The sequence below is a fragment of the Castor canadensis genome, chromosome 7, assembly GCF_047511655.1.
Source record: "Castor canadensis chromosome 7, mCasCan1.hap1v2, whole genome shotgun sequence".
NCBI classification, from domain to species: Eukaryota; Metazoa; Chordata; class Mammalia; order Rodentia; family Castoridae; genus Castor; species Castor canadensis.
This window is the reverse complement of record NC_133392.1, coordinates 41483285-41505310: the sequence shown is the minus strand read 5'-3', so window position 1 is coordinate 41505310 and position 22026 is coordinate 41483285. Positions and strand designations below refer to the sequence as shown.

Genomic DNA, 22026 nt, shown 5'->3' with positions numbered 1-22026 from the left:
TTGTGAGACCCCTTTCTTCATATTCATATTTTTCTGGTTGATACTTCTGTGAACTGGCTCTTTTTTCTCATATATAAATATTTCCCACAGATCAAGAAGGTGTTGGCAATGAAAAATAAAAATGTGATTAAAATTGGATCTCCCTTTTAGTTCAATTATGCATTCATGCAGCAATTTATTTAGGTTGTCAAACTAAAAGCATTGAGTAGATGTAAACATTCTTTAAAAAATAAGCTCACACTAAGAATTTATGCTCCTACAATTATTAAATTATCATGAGGACAGTTATATAGGAAAAGTTACAATTTGGTAATTTCTGCAATGGCATATTATTGCTTTCAAAATCTAAAGATTTGAGAAACATGAACTAGTTTAACATATTATAGCTGTTTCCTTCCTTTCCTTTTCCTTCTCCTTCTTTTTCTCCTTCAACTTCTCTCCCTCTCCTCTTTTACCTCCTCCCCTTTTCTCTTTGTTTCTGCCTCTCACTTCATTATTCTCTCTGATGTGAACAGGAATGTTAATTAGGTCCTGGCATTTTTATATATTTGACTTAAATTTCATGGAATATCAGATATTCTATTAAATAAAATCCTACCAGAATAACCATTTTTCAAACTCAGAAATCAACAAGTTATAGCTAGTAGTTATTTAATGGATCTAGTTTACCAGAGAGTTTGAGATATTTCCTATTAGCACAATAAAATTAAATGGCAGTTATTAGTGTTTTTAGTTATAATTTCCAATTAATAAAGGATTCCAGGAGAAATGTATATCAGTTTTTACAATAAATAGGTGTCTGCAAAAGTTTTAAGAACTTAAAATGTTCTTTTCATCATATATCTAATTTATTTTCCTAAAATTATAAAAGTAGCTATTGTGAAATAAAGACTAGCATTAGATCAATATGTACAAAGATTAGATATCAGTTTGTTATAATATGATGGATTTATAAAATTCAAAAGGTACATTCAATGAACTAGCAGTCTTGCCTGAAATTTCATTAGTAGAGATTCATTTCTTTATGTTATACTTTTATCTCTAAATAGACTTTATTTAAAAATTTTGGAAGGAATGGCTCATTAAGTCTGTATCATTCACTAATTATGATAAAAATTCTTGTTTGGGGGATGTTTACTGACTCTAGGAATTGCTTCGTTGCATTTTAAATAGGAGCTGGTTATCTTTACAACAATTCTACTTAGTAGATTTCAATTTCCCAATGTTTTAACTAGAGAAAACTCAGGAAAATAGAAAGCAAATACTTTCCTAAGTTATAAGAAACAGAATCAAAATCAAACATGGGAATACCTGATTATAAAGCCCGAGCAATTTCCTATGAGGATTTGTATCTCCAGGAGCAGGCCAGAAATACCCAAATTAGAGATTCTTGGGAAAAGGCATCAAGAAATGAGTTGGGAGGACTACAAAGGCAAAATTTAACAAGTCTCATGGCTTCACTGATGATCAACATTGAGCAGATATCACTTCCTTCCAGCCTTTGTTTGAATTACCATTAATTTTCCACTCTTGATATCCTTAAAATTTTGATGGTACTTTAAATTGATCTTGCAGGCATTGTTTGGTGACAAAATGTTCTACTCTCACACATTGTTTGACCAATTTATTGCCACCAAAGTGTGCAACCAGAAGATATTCTATCCTGTGTGCAGCAAGCTCTTATTTACTATAACTGGATATGATCCAAAAAATTTAAACATGGTATGTATACTAGTCAAGTCTGGGAAAGCAATGGTTTGGTTGCACAGAGGTGATGAGTGAACTCTCTGGATGGCACAGAAACTACATTACAAGGTCTTCTTTTTGTCCCTTGGAATGTAATTAGTATATTCATGGCTTCCAACTCAGACTGAGTCAACCAGCTTTCAATGGAGTACTCAATTTATGATTTTCTGCCATAAATTCTAACTCAGCTAAAATGACATAATTTAAAAGTCTTTTACTTGGATTAGGGCTATGGTTTTGGAATTTATCTCACTGTGTCTGAGTCCTATCTCAGACCTACTGAAGTAAAATCTCAGAGGGTGATTCTGGACATCTGTATTATTTTTATCAGTTTTTCACAATCAAAGGTGATTTGTAAATTTTTCATGAATCATTCCTTAATCAAAACAGATAAACAGATGTTTTCTTCAATGACAGCACAAAATTTACTTTTCAAAGAGTCTGAGAGGAATCAGTGTTGTGGTTCTTATCAAGTCATTTCTAATGTAACTGACTTCCTTTTGCTTCCAATTTACCACTAGCTAACTTGAAGAGTAAGAAAGGAAAAGAGAGGAAGTTACTATTTTATTCCCCAGATACAGAGAAGCTATGTTAGAAAGCAGAGGTGGAACAGAGCTGAAGATGGTTTCCATTTATCGCTTAGACCTCTGCCCAGAGCCTGCTCTCCCTATGTCAGTGGGAAACACTGATTAACATTTTCTTTTCTTCCAAGTCTTTTATAAAAGGATAAAGTATACCAGAGCCACTGCCTTTCCATATTCCTCTCTCACTAAATCAATTTTCAAGGGATATGATGTTTGCTTATCATTTTGATGTGGATGAAAGCATGTTGTGTAGGCGGAGTGAAGTAAAAAAGTCCTTAAAGCAAACACAACAGAGGATAATTTCAAAAGTACCCTCTCGATCTGGTCTGAGAGTTTGATAAAGAAAGACTTCATAAAATAAGATTCTTGACTATCCACTGGAGGTCCTCATTGTCAATATACATAATTGGGTCACTTTTTTGTCTCACTGTTAAAGACTTCATAATAGAATATTACAGCATTTGCAAGGGCATTTACTTTAGTGCAGTATATCCAGAGTGCAGCTTTTGTGGAACTTGGGGGAAAAATATACCTGTCCTGAAATCTGAAAGATTTTTACTTTTATTCAGTAGTTTTGGTTAGCTAATAAGTAGGTGTATTTTTTTAAATCTCTAAAATGATTTAAATGCTCACTTCAGTAGAATAATAACTTCTTTATATTCAAAAATGCAATTGAAAATATAAAATAACAAAGGGTTTTTTGATCCAGAATAAATCTAAATACACTGGAGGAATTCTATCCTACAAACTTTCAAAGAGTCCCAATTTAAAATCAAGCACCGAAAGGAAAGATTCAGATCTATTTTTAGTGTTTTATGATCAAAACTTCCTCTGAATAGCCTTGGCACTTAGCTCAGGAGAAGGTCACTAAGGTTTTAACCCCTTGACCTCCTGTACTCTTGGTGAGTCTGGAAAGAAATGTGCCTCACCGTCTATCTGCAGCCACTTGTTGTGCATTCTATGGGCATGAGGTCACTGCAGGAGAGAAAACCAGAGCTGGGGGGAGGAGAATGTTCTTTGGTTAATACAGTGTAGAGGGTATGGGACTTTTTTTTCTTTAGAAAGAAGAGTAAAAATAATAAAAATTAAAAGAAGAAATGGCTCAAATTTCTCTCAAACGTTTACATGTGGTACGATATCATGACTAGCCTCTAAATGAGAAATAATGTTTGCAGAGTCGCTTGGATGTTTACATGGCACACAGCTCCGCAGGAACATCTGTACAGAATATGCTTCACTGGGCCCAGGTACCTGCTTCTTACTCCTGACCAACACACCCACATCTCTTCAGGATCCTTGAGAAGGACTCCAAAGAGCTTGTTGCATGGTTCTGCAGGTGTCTGCCACTGTCAGACTGATGTTTCTACAATCAGCATCAATTCTTCATTTTGATTTCTTTTCTCCCCTCTGTCCTTCTTGCTCTCAGTGTCTGGGTTATGAGTCTACATATTCTGAATGAGTTCTGATGCTTAGATTCTTCCACATTGCCTTTTCAGGGAAGGTTTGTATTTCTTTCTTTGGGAAATCATCAACTCTTATAGAATTGTATATAAAATGACATGACACAGCCTATTCTAGAAGAACTTGTTCATCTTCTAATTGGAACAAGGGGTGTTTCAGAGTGTGGAAGCAATGTCTTATTCTGAGCAAAGTAAATATTAAGGCAGAGTTATAGTTTGTGTTTTTTACCTTCAGTTAAAATTTTGTTTGTTTGATTATATTATTCCATATTCATTAAGCTCAAATAAGTCAAAATCAATTGGTATAGTTTCCTGAGCCAAGCATGGATAATGTGGTTGTGTGTGTGTGTGTGTGTGTGTGTGTGTGTGTGTGTGTGTGTAAGACAGATAGAGATAGAGAGAGAGAAAGAGAGAGAGGAAGAGATCCCTAGGAATTTGCATTTTAGCATACATACTGATAAACTTCGCTATAAAGTTAGGAATCACTATTACTGATAATCTTAAAAACACTGGTTGAGGATTTGTAAAAACACTGGTTGAGGATTTGTAAAATGCTTAGAAGACCTTATCTCCCAAGAGATAAGGGTTTTCTACTGGTAAGGAACAAATAGACCTCCTAACTGGCCTGGCCTCCTGGGTAATACAAATTCAATTTCAGTTATTAAGCACTATGGTCTCCTCTTGCTGTCCATATACATGATTTATTTCAGTCTGATTGAATTATCTAATAATCTTGAAATGATAGCATTGATAGTCCCATTTTACAAGTGATAAGCATTATATCATACATTTCAAAGCTTACGTCTATTTAAGGAAAACTTGTCTCCTTTGACCGAAGGTCTTTTCTAGAGTAAAAATACTGCTGGATATGAATATTTGGTCAAAATTATGTCCACAGCTAAGGCAAAGGTGTTGATGATGGTGGCACAGTTGAATATCCCTAATCCAGTGCCTGTATTCACAAAGTTTTGGACTTCAGAGCATTTTGGATTTAAGATTTTCAGATTAGAGAAAACTGATGAAGTTTTCCTCAACTGATAAAGTCTATGCAAATTCACAAGACTCCAAAATCCACAAGACTCCAAAATCTGAAACACATTTGGTCTCAGAATTTCAGATAAGGGTTACTCAACCTGTAATAATATTAGTAAAAAGATCTATCTGCTATTTGCTTTATATAATTACCTTATTTAATCTTCACAGTATTCTGAAAAGAATGTTATCATTATTCTCATTTCACATAAATCTTGCCTTAGATAACAGATCTAAGGCTGCATACAAAGCAAATTATTTTGATGTTACAGTGAAAATTCCTAAGCAGTCCATTCTATTGCTTGTCATTCCTAAATACTCCCAAATTTTTAATAGCAGAAAACTGCTGCCTCTTTAAATAAAAGTTATGATGGCAATAATTTTAAACTAAAAATCATGATTAAATCTGTGAGTGTGGAAAACATCTGAGATTCAAGCTAAGGAGAAAAGAACCTCATTGTAGTCAGAGAATAATTTAATGAAGTACTTAAGGTAAATGTGAAAATTATCTCTCCTCAATCCAACATGGGCAGCAAACAGAATAAAGGAAACTCTAAGTCTGAATACTTCTAATATTTGAAGTCTAAACATCAAAATGTGAAAATAGTCATGTCCATTATTCTCCAGTGCTCAGCCATGACTACCTTACTCACAGCACAACATGTGACTTGACCCTGCAGAGGGCAGCAGATAGCAACCCCCACCTCTCAGAGAAATAGGGGAGCTCAGTGGGTAAGCATTTCTTCCAATGAAACAAAAATGTTGTAAGGATAGAGAATATAGTCACAATAGCTTAGACCGCTTGATGAGAATAATAAAGTACAAAGCTGTTTAATAATAATAGTCCATTTTTAATGTTGGATATGTATAGCTACGATTTTTAAAAACATGTATATAAATTTCTGAAGTCAGATATTCAGCATCTTTTAAAAAATGTCAGTGTGTAACATTGTAAATTTAAAGGCATTGCTGTTTGAGGATTTTCATAGAAAAGGTATAAGGGGAATAAAAAATGTGTCAGTTTTGTGAATTAGTATCCATTTTTATAATTTTTATTATTTGACTGATTAACCTTTATTGAAGTTCAGTTTATATGCCTAAAGGGTGAGATAGAACATCAGTCTTTGTTGTGTATGTCCTGTTTGTTAACATTAAATGTGCAGTTATCTTATATCATTTTAATATGCTTATTATTTCTATTTTATTTTAGGCTGTTAATTCTGGTCAATTTCAAGCTTATGATTGGGGAAATCCTTATGAGAACATGATACACTTCCACAAGGTACAACAATAATAATCCTTGCAGTTAATACTGCAAATAACTAATACAGATAGCATTGGTCATCAGGTACCTAGTACTTCCCTTTATTACAGTGAGTATTGCTTATCCTGTGATTGTATGCTACCTTCTGGATCCTACCACATGCCAGATCATTATTGCTAATCCTCACAATGGCTGCACAAGGTAAATATTATTATCCTCAATTTTCCAGAGATTCAAAGAGGTTTCCAAAATCATTTAGCTAGCAATTAATCAGAATATGACACAGGAATTTCTGCACCCTCAGTCCATTTTTTTCCAATATTTTAATTTTTTCTCAAAAAACAAAAACTCTCAGAATTAACACTACATTTTGAAGAGAAAATAAAAAATACACAATCTTCCTTTCTAAAACAGATTTGATTACTTCTTATTCATATTTGATAAAATAAACTAAGATTGCTGTAATAGTTGTTTGATGTCACTTACTAACTACTGTTTTAAAACTACTATATGGATTGTTAAAGATGCATCCATCAGAAGGCCAGGCGCGGTGGCTCAAGGCTGTATCCCTAGCCACTTGGGAGGTGGAGTTTGGGAGGACTGAGGCTGCAGGCCAGCCTGGTCAAAAAAAGTTCCCCAAACCTCATCTCAACCAACAGCTGAGCACATTAGTGCACACATCATCCCGGTTACTGAGGGACAGCACAAATAGGAGGACCACAGTCCAGTAGAATGTGGGCATAGAGGGAGACATTTTCTCAAAAATAACCAGTGCAAAAAGGGCTGGGGACATGGCTCCAGTGTTAGAATGCCTGCTTAGCAAGCATAAAGCTCTGAATTCAGTACCTATTACCACAAAAAAATTATATATATGTATGTATGTATATATCAGAATTACCATATCTAAGAACTGGCAGTATCTGTCAGAGAATGCATATCAAGACTTCTTGATAATATCTATGAAAACTTTGACAGCAAATATTCTATATTAAAATAAAGTACATGCTGCTATTGTTATTTTTTCCAAGTGTGTAAGGAAATCCAAAGATTGTTTGGGTTTCTTGACAGACTGAGCTCAAACTGAGCAAGTAGTCTTCAATGATATACAAGTGTTTCAAAGCTGTAATGTAGAAGGTTAGAAACCGGTTTTGTTTTTCAGACATCCAAGAACTTGTTATATAGCCTAGGCTGGCTTAGGGTTCACAATCCTCTTTCCTCTGTCTGCTGGGTGCTGGGATTACAGTCACGAACCACTACACCAAATTTAATTTTTTGTTTCTTTTATTTTGTTTTTGTTTTCTTGTGGTGCTTGGATCAAACCCAAGGCTTTGTACAAGCTAAGCAAGTGTTCTACCACTGAATTACATCACTAACTCCTGAAATTTTTTTAAAATGCAACCATAAAACTACAATAATAAAAATGCATAACTCCAAGTGTTTAGAAAAATCTATTTTTTCCTAAAATGTTATAATAAAATGAGCACAGAGCTTGGGGGAAGAGGGTGATGCCAAATATACATTATGTCACAGTGCTATTTTCTCCTCCTGTATTTAAAGAATACCTTGTTCTAGCAAAAGTATGCAGTTTCTTTAGGAAAAACTCTTCAGTTGATGAGTTCACTTTATAATACTCAGGGACCTGTGAGGATGAAAGTTAAGTCATAGGTATTACTTTTATCATTGTGCTTGCAGATTCAATCAAAATCATGACTACATGATGGCAGGGTTCAGTTATGGGTCTTTGCTTGGACCTTTTGAGGAGAGGGAAGAAAAATTAATACATATTGAACTGCAAGCATGTTTAAAAGGCAGTAACTCTAGTCACAACTGTGCTTAATAATGCTATAATGTATGTGGGTATAATTTCCAATGTAAGTCACCAGTAATCTTTTATTGCAAAGAGGATAAAACTTTTTTTTTCTTTTTTATGATTTTACTGGCTTATAATAGTTGTACAGGGGGATGTATTGGGACATTTACATATGTGCTTACAATATATCCTGGTTCAATTTACCCCCTCAATTGTTCTCCCTCTTCCCCCTCCCTCTCTTTTTTAGAACAACTTCAACAGGTTTCATTTTTCTATTTTCATATATGAATACAAAATAAATCTACCATATACACCATCATTTCCCACCCCCTTCCAACTGGTACCCACCCCAGAAAAGATTTATATTTCCCTATTCCCCTTTATTTTTTAAAAATTGTCTACTGACAGTCCAAGGGGGTTTCTGCTTGGTACTTCAGGTCTGTATATATTGTATTTTTATCAAATTAATCCCCTTCCCTCTGTTACTTAACTCATTCTCTATCACCATGCTCCCCTAATATTCAACAACTTACTGTACCATTCATTATATTATACTCATATATAGATGTGTTGTTTCAATATTTTTCATTCTATAGCATTTTCTTTCTCTCTCCCACCTCCCATAACTTCCTCAGATGGAGTCACTAGTACAATTTTGCTCTAACACTATATGTATACATACATATTTATATATAATCATATATGTTTCTACATTTAACTTATAAGTCTAGCTTCCACATATGAGAGAAAACATGTGACCTCTGATTTTATTTTAGCTTGGCTTATTTTGCTTAACATGGAGTTCTCTGGATCTATCCATTTACCTGCAAACAACATAATTTCTTTCCTCTTTATTGGCTGAATAAAACTCTATTTTGTATATATACCACATTTTCTTAATCTATTTATCAGTTGTGGGACATATAGGCTGCTTTCAAAGCTTAGCTATTGTAAATAGTTCAACAATAAACAAGGGTATACAAGTGGCTTTATCATATCCTGGAGCACATTATTTTGGGTATATGCCTAGGAATGATATCACTGGGTCATATGAGAGTTCTATCTTTAGTTTTTTGAGGAACCTCCATTTTGCTTTCCATAGTGGTTGCACTAATTTACATATCCAGCAACAGGGTAGAAGTGTTCCTTTTTCTCCACATCCTTGCCAGCATTTGCAGTTAAAACATTTTTTCTTGATACACACATAAAAATTGTTAATTAAAACATTAATTGTTAATTTAAAAAATAGGTAGGCAAAGACTACCAGGTATCATTTAAATATAAATCTTATTATTCATTTTGGCTTTGCCATTTTCTAGACCCCTGCTTTTATCCTAGAAGAGTACTTAAATCGTTGGAGTAAAGGAATATTCTCATTCTCATTTCAGGACTCTTAGACCTACTTTGTGCCCCAAAGCTTGCTGATGGTTGTTGCCATCTTTGTGTTATATTGTTTTACTATTCTTCATTGCTTTCCGTGTTTGCATCTTTTAAATGTTTATGCTTTGAATTATGCTACTAAGAAAACTGTCATCCGGATAAGCATGCTTTTTCTTTCATTTGTTGCACTTAACATTTGAGGTCCTGTGCCAGGGTTTCTGGAGCACATCTTCCCTTTGCACGCACCAATGGTGAATGCTAATCTGCACTCACTTCCTTCTCTGCCTTGTGGGTTGCTTCTCAAAGCTACACATTCTCATTTACCACTCTTTCTAGTAGGAGATCCAAGGACTCCTACTAGTAAAAGGGAGAAGTGATATAATTAGAATAATTGATAATACAAAGACCCAGCCACCTACCCATACCTGAAAATAAAACCCTACATAACTATACTAGTGGGCTCTGCTTGAACATCTCTTTCTTAAAAGAACTCAAGGGGTACAGTTAGCTGATCAAGGTTGCCTCAGGTACTTTTCTGTTGTTCTAAGAAACCTCTCCCAGCAAGGTGACAATTTCTTAGGATCGGCATGTTTGTGCATGTTACTTCTTCCCCCTAATCTTTCTGCCGTATATAACTATGGTGTCTTATTCAGCTCAGACTACCATTTGAAAAATGTCGTAAACTAGGTGACTTAACCCAATTTATTTTCTCTCAGTTCTAGAGGTACTTGTCCACGATCAGGGTTTCAACATGGTTGGGTTCTACTGTGGACTCTTTCCTGTATTGCAGGTAGCTGCTCTATTAGTGTGTGTGCAAATGGTCTTTCTTTAGTACATTCTCTGGAATGTGAGTGGGGAGAGAGAGGAAGAGAGCAGAGCCTTCCTCTTTTTATGAGTTACGAATTCTATTGAGTTAGTATCCCACCCTCATTACCTTATTTAACCTTAATTACCTCCTCTAAGTCCTACTCATAAATATCATCCCGTGGGGGTTAGGGCTTCAACGTATGAATTTTGGGAGAAGCACAAATTCAATCCACAGCATATGATAACCAGAAATTTTAAGAGTAGTTAATTATTCAGTTGCATATAGCAGAAACTCTATTTTAGGTTAAAAAAGTATTGCCTTACTAACCTAAAAAGTAGTAGTAAACTGGCAATAGATGAGAACTTACACACTGTCATCAAGCCTCCTTTTCCCTCTATCTTTTTTCTTCTCCTTCTCAATTTTGTTCAGAGATGTTCACTTCCATTATTATGCTGTTTCCAATTTAGAGATAAGATGGTGACTGGATATACTCAGTTCAGATAACTCTTATAATTTCAAATCCATAGGAAAAAAAAAACAATATTTTCTCAATTACTCTGGCAGAAAGTTCCAGAAAGATCTCTGGCCCAGTTTCAGTGATGTGCCCATGTCTTATGCAATCACTGTGGCCAGAAGAATGAATTGACCAGACTTATCCTTTGAGGCAGGGGTTGTGTTGGATCAGCACAAGAAAGAAGGTATAGGAGAAAACTTGCTGGGAGTTTAGCATGGTAGTCACTCTTTTTCTTTGTAACAACTGACTCCCTTTAAACATCACATTTCAAGTGTTTGTTTTCACATACTGGTATCAGTGCATTTTCAGTGTCAATAGTGCCACTGAGTCTAGACTTCTACATATGAGGAGGGATACTTATCCTATTTAGCATTTGGTTTGAAAAGGATGTGCTGCCAGATTAAATGTTACCAGAAAGATGACTTCCCATCTTTCTAGAGGAACACTCTTTTTTAGGATTCTTTCCCATTTTCCCAAAAGTGCAAGTCAGGGATTGACAGTTGTCTTTTGTATTCATAATGTATATTATTGCACCAAAGTACTTTCAAGTGTTTTGAAAGTTAGCATTTGTTATGGTTTTGATCTTAAATAATCTTCACAAGCTCATATGTTGAAGGCTTGGTTCACATAGAGCAGTGTTCACAGGTGGGGGCCTACAGGAGGTGATTGAATTAGGAGGGTTCTGACATTATGAATGAATTCATTCATTTGAATTCATAACTTAATGGGATATAGAAAGAGGTGGAAACCTTAGGAGGTGGAGCCTACTTAGAGAAGTAGGTCATTAGGGTTATACCCTTGATGGGTCTAGTTGTCCCCAGCTTTTTCCTCTTTTTTGTCCCTGGTCACATGAACTTTCTTTGTTTCCTGGCCATCATGATGTAAGCAGCTTTCCTCTGCCATGTTCCTCTCCCATGATGTACTACAGGGTCACCCACCTAAAAGCAACTCAGCCAAACAACCATGGATTGAAAGCTTTGAAGTAATGAGCCAAAATAAATCTTTCTTCCTTTTAAGTTGTTCTCAGGTATTTTAGCATGGTAATGGAAAGCTAACAATATTTTAATGTTTATATATCATTAAGAGTATACCAATTACACACTTTGAAAAATGGCTTAACAACTGATAGTTAATTTTACTTCTTTAATGTGGTTTTATTTCTCTTCATCTCTTCTACTTCATTTAGCTTACACCTCCTTTATACAATGTTACTAAGATGGAAGTCCCAACAGCAATATGGAGTGGTGGACAGGATGTTGTGGCTGATGCTAAGGACACCGAAAATTTACTCCCTAAAATTGCCAACCTTATTTACTACAAGATGATTCCATACTACAATCATATGGATTTTTACCTTGGACAGGATGCACCCTGGGAAATTTATCAAGACCTAATTGGAATGATGGAGGAATATTTGCAAAATTAAGTACACTTCCCTTCTCTAACCAAGTTAATTTTTGCAATAATGATGAGATGGACAGACCCTAAGATGATTCCCCATTGATTTTCATCATCTAGCATTCTCTCCCTTGGAATGTGGGTGGGACCTGAGTCTTCTCACCCACAAACATGGCAAAGGTGATCGACATTACAAACTTGTTTAGGTTATGCTATATGGCAAAGGTGACATGATGTTATTTCCTACTTTCATTATATAATATAAGAAATTATCTAAGTAGACTAGAGCAAGAGACAGTCCTTGTTGGCTTGATCAACTATTCAGATGTATTGAGGAAGCCCACATTGCAAGGAATGGTGTATGGGTTCTGGGATCTGAGGATGGTCTCCAGTCTATGACCTCAGTCTACCTACACAAAAAAATGAATTCTGTCTCTAAGACCTGCTTGAGAGTGGAAACCCATTCTTCCATAGCAAAACTTTCCATTGTGAAAGGCAGTCTTGACTGTAGCCTGTGAGACTATGGGTAGAGGACATAGCCATATGTCTGGATTTGCCTGGATTCCTGACCCATAGAAACAGTGATATAATAAATATGTATAGTTCTAATTACTAAATTTGTGGTTGTTACTAGAATAGAATACTACTGTTATTCTTAAGATATAATAATTATAATAAATATAAAATTTATTTATACTAATTTTATAATTAGATATCAAAATATATGTTATTATACATCTTATTAACTAGTACTGTATTATGTATAAGGTTATATTTGTATTATGTTTATTATTGTATACCATATATATTGTTATTTTGTCTCTTTGGTTGAATCTTTGACAGACCCTATTCCTTATTCCATATACTTCTCTTTAACCTAGTGAAATTTATTGAGCATTTGTTTTGACTATCTGCCAGTGACTGAGTCACTCTGTGTTTGTCTGAAAAAGACTATTTTTGTCTTCATTTCTAAAATGTACTTTTCTAAGAATAGAATTTTAGGTTGACATGTTTTGTACATTGTTGCTATTTTTCAAGGCTTTAAAAATGTTCATCATCTTCTGATATGCAAAATTTCTGATAAGTATGTGATTTCACTTTTTTGTTTCTTTGAACCTAATGCATTTTTTCTTTGTTTGCTTTTAATAGTTTCTGTTTATCAGTGACTTTCAGAAATTTGCCTGGTATAGCTTTGATGGATATGCTACTTGGAGTTTTCATGGAATTGAACTTCTTGGATCTCTAGGTTTATTGTTTGTATTAAATTTAGAAAATTTGGGGCCATTATTGCAAATATTTTGAAATATTTCTTTTGAATCTCTAATTATATGTGTGCTAGACCACTTGATTATGACCCACAAGTCTCTGAAGCTGTGCTCTCCTTGTTTTCCTCTACATCTTTCACATTGGATAGCTTCTGTTCCTATGTCTTCACATTCACAGATGTTTTTTCTTTTGCGATGGCAAACTGCTAAAATCATATCTTTTTTTAATGAATTTTTATACCTATAGATATAAAGCCATCACATTTGGGTGTTTTTTGTGTCTTTTATTTCTCTTCTTCATATTTTCATATTTTTCTTTAAAACTTTGAACATAATAGCCATACTTAACACTTATTTTAACAAACTTTCTGCTTATGCAATCACTTTTGTCATTTGTGATTTGATTCAACAAGTTTCTTTTTTTCCTGATCCTGCTTCATTGTGTGCTTAATAATTTTTCCTGAATGCCAGACTTTGAATTTTGCGTTACCGAGTGCCCAATTTTATTTCATTCCTTTATATTGGGTTGGAAAATTTTGGACAGTCAATTTATCTGCAGACAAGTGTAATTATTTTGAGGCTTTAAAAAATCTTCTTAAGGATAAGTCTGGAGTTACCTCTGCTCTGAGGAGCTTTTCCTTGCTATGGAGGTATGCACATTCTGTGGTCTCTGCTAAACGCCCTGTGTGTTCAGAAAGATCTCTCTATGCACTCAGGGGAACTCAAATTACTCCCTAGTTACATTACTTACATTCTAGGAGTTGTTTTGTTTACATTTCTCTGATAATGATCTTTTAATGAAAGATTGATTTTGTCTACCCTTATGGATTTTACCCTTTGAAGGTGCAGATTATCATTTAGCCCATGGCTCAAAGAATGATTCTTTGTATTTCTGGAGCTCTTTCTCTGCATTGTTCCTTTTTCTCCAGCATTCTAACCCACATGAATTGTCTTCATCCTCCCTGAAATTTAATCTCTTTCTCCTTAAGTCAAAAAGACCACTGAGCTCTGTTTGGGCTCTCACACCTCTGCTACAATGGATAAACTGCTGATAGGCAGAAAATCGGGGTTGTCCTAGAACCCATCTCATTTGTTTCCTTCATGATTTTGTTTCAGGAAGAAATTCGTTTTCTTTCCTGAGCAGGAAATTCTGATGTACTCCATCCTTCTGATTTTAGGGATGAGTGTATGTAGACAAAGAGAGTTTAGCTATCCAAATTGTCTGAGTTCATGAGTATAACTGGATTAGAATCAAATCCTCAGAATGCTGAACCATTGTAGTATTTCTATGACATCAATCTTTCCTTGCAAAAGTCTTCCTGCTTCCTCCCTGATATCTTCAATTATAAATGGTCCTACTTATCTATCTTTCTCTTACTCTCTGAAACAGTTTATATCACCATGAAATAGTGCTGTTCCAGGAGCTACAATACTTTGTTTTTTATTTTCTTCCATCAAATCCTAATTCCTCCATCTTTCAAAACTTTCTCACAGTCTGACTCCACCTTCTTTTCCAGTGATGTTTGCCTAGATTTCCTAACTAGATGCACAACTTCCATTTCCATTCACACAGGTATATATATGTATATATATATATGAGATTTACTGTGATATTTCTATATACACAGTCAACATGAATTGACCATGTCCATCTACCCTTCTTTTGTACCTTTGCCCTCCACCTCTTCCAGTCCTTTATAATACCTCTTCTACTTTACAGCCCCCATCTTTCTAGTTTTTTAATAAAGGCACTCATGGCTGTAAACTTTCTGTTTAGTTCTGATTTCATTTAAATCAAGTAATTTTAAGTTTTCTTTGGTGGGAGTGGGTTTTGAACTCAGGACTTCATGCTTGCAAAACTGGCACTCTACCACTGGAGCCATGGCTCCAAGGAATTTTAAGTATTTCCTTCTACCTTCCTCAATAGCCCAATGTTCATTCAAAAGTGTGTTGTTCAACTTTCCATGTACTTGTACAGTTTCTACATTTTATCTTGATGTTGACTTCCAGTTTGTGATCATAAGAAAATATGGGATAGGATTTCAAATATTTTGGATTTGTTAATACTTGCTTTGTTATAGATGATTCTAGAAGAAGTTCCATGCACTCATGAAGACAATGTGTTTTCTGCTGCTGTTGAATGGAATGTTCTATAAATATCGGTTAAGTCCATTTAATCCATAATGTAATTTAACTCTGATTTTTTTGTCTACATGATCTTTCTATTGCTAAGTGTGGAATATTATAACTGTACTATTATTTTATTGGACCCATTTTAGCTGTGCACATTAGGGACAGGTTAATAATTGGAGACTTTTCTCCTCACAATTCTTAAGATTGACACACCTGCCAGTGGTTTGAGGGTGTCATGGCTGGAGCTAGGCAAAATTCCTTTTAGCTTGGTTTGGGGTATATCTCAGTGAAAGTACCTGCCCAATATGCTTAAGGCCTTGGAATCTATGCCCAGCACTGCAAACACACAAAACAATAACAACAAAAATAACAGGGCAAAAAGAAAACAACAGAAAAAAATTCCTCTCAACTGAGGTACATCTGTGGTCTAAGTGGAGTAAAAATTCTCTTTGATCTTTTTTAGGCTCTGTACCCTAGGGGAAGGGTGTTGGCCAGGAATCCATCCCCACCCCCCATTCTTTCATTTTCAGGTTGAAATTCTCAACTGAGGTGCTCAAAGGAATGAGTTGTAGTGGAATGCACTCATGACAAGTAGTTTTTCTCTGCAACTTCTTAGACTGCGTGCCTCAGTGATGGTTAGAGCTAGAGTTAGCTTGTTTAAGACCTTCACACAAGGTCTCTGTGGGCAAGAGAACAGGGGGAGTTGCAGAATCACAAAGTTCTGCACAAGGAGAGTGACAACAGGAACTTCTTGGTCCACTACCTTCATTATGGTGCCTTCAGTCCTGGCACCTGAGCAAAATCAGATGCAACTGAGTATGCTTTAAATCTCAGAGGGCAATCTTCCCCCCAAAACCCTGGTTCTAGTGGGTGATGCCCTCCCCAATGTGTAACACTCTCAATAGGTTTGGGTTAAAATCACTCCACCAAGCCACATTTGTCTTATGAAGCAGCAACCCACCAAGGCAGTACAATGCAATGACTTAGGGTTCCAAAGATGGGATATGCAAGGGTTTCTGAGCTCCATAGCAGTCCTAACTCATACGATAGAACTTTTTTTCAAGATGGCCCCTGACTATAGCACCCTGAAAGTTTTCTGGGAAATTTAATGAATTCTCTCTCCAAACCCACCCCACTATGTAAACCCCAGACCTCCTACCAGATTAGGCTGTAAGTCCATATACTGCCAACTTCCATGCTAACAGTTTTCTTGAACTCTTTCACTTTTAACCCCACAGAGGAGAAATTTTCCCTCCATCAGCCATGGAGCCAGGCTGCTCATGCTAGGGGTTTTGTTTCTCTTGCTTCCCTGTTGTCCTTGGTCTTTGGATTTCACCAGATTTCCACCTTTCTACTGTTAAATTCCAGTGGTCTTCCACAATCACTCACCTCAACATACACCTACACACTTGTTGCTTTGGTTCTATGCTGTGGAGAAGCTAAAGAGTATGGGGTGCCTCTATTCCACCACTTTGCTCTCTTCTTCAAGCAAGTTTGTATCCTTATGTCTTCTTAAGAAGTTTCTTGCCTTTATCCACAGGATTTGCCAACCTTGTTTGCCTTAAACTAAAGGAGTCTAATTTGTTAAACCATAGCATTGCATTTCTCAAGTAGAAATTTCTTATTTTTATTGCTGTGTCTTCGGATAATTCTTTTTGATTACTAATTTATTTTCAGCAAGAGTTTCAAGACACATCACCACCACTGTTATCAATCACATCAATTTAATGTTTTCAATTTGATTTTTCATTACATATTCAGGGATCTGAACACTGGCAGCTTCTAGAAGGAAGCAAACTATAATTTTGAGTCAATTTTCAAGTCTGCTATAGCCCTACTTATTCAAGGCTTCAGGAATCAAATATTTCCTTAGTGATAATATTTCTTTATTATCCATGCCAAGGAGGTCTCTGAACAACCCCTCAAAGCCATGTCATTAAGTTTGAAAAGTTACACTATACCTCCATTGTGATACTGGCTGGAGATATGGGATGAAGCAAGGATGGCAAGGGCTTTATCTTTATCATTTACATTGAATGTAAAAGCTAGTGGAGCATTTTGACCCAGGAAGATAGTAATAAAATTAACTAACATTATTTAGCTCTTATTATGTGCCAAACACATGATTAAATAATTTAGGCTTAATATCTAAGAATTATCATTATATGTAGGTCTTGAACCCAGACTTATCTGAATCCAAATCATGGGCTCTTAGTACTTCTTTGTGTTGTTTTTCTCAAGATGCAGGCAGGTAAGGAAGCCCAGAATAAACTGCCCTGACTAGGGAAGCTCAGAACACTTGCTTGTTAATGAATTTCAGTGAATCTACACAGTAAGCAAGAACAGAATTTGGAATAGGGACACTAAGACAAAAGTCACAAGAGCAAAAGAAAGGGAGTGACTGAACCAAAAACAGGGGTTGGGATTGAAATGGGTAATGTCAGAACACAATAGGAGTGTACACGTATGTGTAAAACAGGCTAACCGAGTTCTGAGTCAAACCAGGTTGACAGAAAACAAGGCCAGGTCTGCCAGCCTGGTTGGTATTTATCCAGTAAATCTGTTAAACTGTCAACAGGTCTGTCATTATGGCTTTTCCATAGTCACAACACCTGAGATAGCTACAGTCATGTACTTGACCCTACCCAATGTAAGTCATCTCAGTGAGGCTCTACTCTTCAACATTGAGAACACCCAAGCCTCAACAGAATTCTTCTCATTTATATAGAGCTGAATCTTTCATTTTGAGCAGTCATTATACCCTGTAAGATAAGGCCTTTGCCTTATCTTCATATCTAAGACTTCTCACCTGTGGGTAAACATTTTCATACCTTTTGGGTTTCATCTTTGAGCCCAGCCCTCTCAGTGTTGATTCTAATTGTTGTATCCTGCCCACAATATATTGTCTGATGGATACATTTAGGTTAGTGAAATAAATCAGTTCTCTGCGAGGCCTTCCTCTCTAGGACATTGTGGGCACTACCAGTAATAATAAAGATTATCTTGTTTCTATGGCAATTCATGTTCTTTTCAAAGTGCTTTCATGGGCATAATTACCTTTCCTTTTTATTGGTTAAGAGACAAAGTGAAATCACTATGGAAGTAATATCCATGCTTGTATTTAGACAATTGGAGACCCAGAAGCAGCTCTGCTTTTTATTAGTTGTGTAACCCTGGAAGCATCCATTTTTTTTTGTTTTTTAAAAATTTTTTTTAATTCTTATTTTTATTCAGAATAGAAATACCCACTTTTACCTACCCTTATGCTGTCATGAAGACCAAAGATGTAAATGAAGCATATTTGTAATTATACACTTAGGCATGGGCCCTAGAGTTAATTTATTTAGGTTTGATTCCTGGATCCATTATTATCTTTATATCCACAGAAAAATTATTTAATCACTCTAATTCACATTTTTCCATCTGTAAAATGGAGATGATGTTAATACCCTTATTATTGGGTTGCTGTAAGATAATGCATAGAAAGAATTTAGCACAATTCTAGTTACCTGGAAAGGGTTAATAAATATTATTACTCAAAAATCATGCAAAGATAATAGCTTACTATATTCTCATCGTGGCCACAATCCTATCTGGAAAACTAGAATTCTTGTTTTAAACATTTCTATTAGTATATGATAGTTACACAAGGGTTTCATTGCGACATTTCTGTATATACATTTATTATACCCTCCATTAATCTCCCTCTTCTCCCACAAAGGTATTAAATGACATATGTAAAGCCATTTTTTGTGGGGCTGGGATTGAACCAGAACTTTACATAAACTAGGCAGTTTCTCTACCAGTAAACTACAACCCCACCACTTTTTATTTTGCTTTTGAGATAACATTTCAGGGATAACTTTGTTAGAGCTAGAGCTAGGCTCAAATTCAAGATCCTCTTCCTCTTCCTCTTCCTAAGTAGTGGGGATTACAGGTTTACATCACCACACATGGCTTGTAAAGTTACTCTTACTCATAAAATTTACTTCTTTGCCTTCTTGAGATTTGGATACACTTTATCTTGATAATGTTATAGACACCATCTCTGCTTAAGATTTTTAAGCACTTAAAATTTGCCAGGGAGCTTGTCAGGGTATGGCTTAACGGTAGAGAGCTTAACTAGCACGTGTGAGGCCCTAAGTTTGATCCTTAGTACCACAACACAAAACAAAAACAATGAAAATTGGCCAGGTGCTATGCTAAGTGCTTCCTGTGCATTACCTTGTTTGATTCTCATAGTAGCCCTGAAGATGTACTCTATCGTTCCCCAATTTTATATATGTGGAGAATGAATGTCTGCAAAGTTATGAACCCAAAGCTGCTTTATTACAGGGACTAGACATGCTATCATGCCTCTCACAGGACAATTTTGACAGTATAATATTTGTCAATCAATTTTTGCCATTTATTCAGTCAATTAAATCATTTCTAATATTGTATCCACTGCTGTGCTGTCTGCTGTGGGAAGAGGAGGGGAAGAGGTATGGACTATGTGAGTGAAGATACCAGATTAATATTTATAGAGTTCCTTCTATGTGCCAAATTCCATACCAGACACACACTATCTAATTTAGTCCTCACAGAAGTTTATGAGTTAGATTCTAGTAATCTCATTTTACATTGGCAGAAATAATTAAGATATTCAAAGTCAAACAGTAAATAAATAGCTGGTTGCTCTATTTGCCACGATCTTTTCTATATGCTCCTAAGGTTGGGATCTAGGGGTTGATATAATCCTATGCATGTGAAAGGTAACTGAATATTGTAATAGACACTAATAGACTGTGTGTGGGTGGTTAGGTACATGGTGCTATTGAACCGCAAAACATGAAAAGATCATAGAGAACTAAAGGGTCAAAGAATGAATGTTAGAGGAGAAAAAAGATGTCCCAGACTGTGAAGGGAGCATTGAGGTGTCTACAGATAGAAAAAGCAGAGAATGTGAATCCTGTCTGGTTTTGAAGTGAACTTGGATGCGAGCCCAACTTCTTGATGGCAGTGGCTATACCTGTTTCATATCACAATTGCATTTACCATCACACAGGTATAGAGTCAGTGATTAATAGAAATTAATGCTGAGAGTGTCCACCTTCTCATGAAGAAATTATTGGGTCCTGTAAAAATTGGGGTAAGCTTTTATGATGTGTAATTAATGTACCTTTGGCAAAGGCTCATTTCTCATGAATTTTTTGACTTAAATAAAGGATCTATGGATGTGATCTTGTGAATAAGATTTGAGCCTTTGCAAAAAAAGGTTGGCTGGCCAGGGAACAAAAGGTTCATAGGGAAGGTACTTAAGGCATATCAGACCAGCTTATCTTGATACCAGTCTTATCACTATTCCAGAAATGACTGCACTTACAGGTGCTGAGTCATGAAGCTGAATGTACAAAAAGCTTCAGAGCATAAACTAAAGCATATTTTATAATTTAGATAAAAATTATAATTATCAAAAGAACTATATTATTTTTAACCATATTAGTGCATACTTTCCCTGTAATAAAATACATAGGAAGTCCTAGTATGAGAATATCACTTTCTACATAGAAAAAAAACAGCAGAAGTATCTAGTTTGATAAAAACTGTCATCTCCATAGTCATCCAACTTCATTGAGCTTCTTGAATAAAGAAATAAAAGTCTAAGTACTTTACATGAACTGTCTCATTTAATCTTCATGATAGATTTATAAAATGGTAGTATTCTAGAGAGGGTCAGACTGATTAGAGTACAATATAATTACAGGTAAAATACCAACACAAATTCCCACTGAACAATGAAAAGACACTTAAATAATGGAGGACATGAATGTAAAACAGGTCAAGTTAAGGGGAAGGTACTAAGATGAGGGTGGAGAGTAAATGCAAAGGGTAAAGGAGGGTGAATATGGTCAATGTTCTTTCTATACTTGTATGAATAAGAAACATTGAAACCTGTCAAAGTCATTTTAAGATGGGGACTATTGGCTCACACCTGTAATTCTAGCTACTCAGAAGGTAGCAATCAGGAGGATCAAGTTTCGGAGACAGAATAGTTCACAATACCCTACCTTGAAAAAACCCATCACAAAAAAAGGGCTGGTGGAGTGGCTCAAGATGTAGGCCCTGAGTTCAAGCCCCAATACCACAAAAAAAAGGGGAAAGGAGAAGAAGGAGAATAATGAAGATGATGAACTAAAACCAGGGAATATTGAATGCATAAATGGAAATGTCACAAGGAATCCCATTGCACAACTATTATATACTAATAAAAAATTTTAAAAAATTTCCTCCACAGATAAAGGATGAAGTTCCCTAGGTTTAATTTGAGTGGGCAATGATTCCTGAGGTAAGGGGGAGATGCCTAGACAATAAAGGTTTAGGCCAAATACATCCACTCAACATACTACAAAACAAATCATCCAAAATTCAAGTAGATGCAAAAAATATATATAGAGAGAAACAAAACAGTTATCTCACTTCTACACACTTAATTTAATCACTATTTAATCTTTTTTATTGGAAAATAGCATTCCACAAGACACACACACACACACACACACACACACATTCTTATTGCTCACTGACAATATTCTACTTAATTGTATTTTATCAATTCAAAGCACATTGTAATGGCTTTGACAATAGAATAT

At 35.5% G+C, this 22026-nt stretch overlaps 1 protein-coding gene across 6 annotated transcripts in view; it reads left to right on the top strand.

Annotated features, from left to right (window-relative positions):
* Lipk (lipase family member K) overlaps positions 1–20652 on the top strand; it is a 43085-nt gene extending 22433 nt beyond the window's left edge. For 5 of the 6 annotated variants that reach the window (XM_074078822.1, XM_074078825.1, XM_074078821.1 and 2 more), the window contains 4 exons: positions 1576–1722; positions 3506–3577; positions 6033–6104; positions 11785–20650. In XM_074078822.1, the coding sequence (XP_073934923.1) occupies positions 1576–1722; positions 3506–3577; positions 6033–6104; positions 11785–12024 (531 nt within the window). In that variant the 3' untranslated portion in view covers positions 12025–20650. Of the gene's footprint in view, positions 1–1575; positions 1723–3505; positions 3578–6032; positions 6105–11784 lie in introns of all 6 variants that reach the window. The other variant, XM_074078826.1, reaches the window with a different exon arrangement.
* The last annotated feature ends 1374 nt before the right edge of the window (positions 20653–22026 follow it).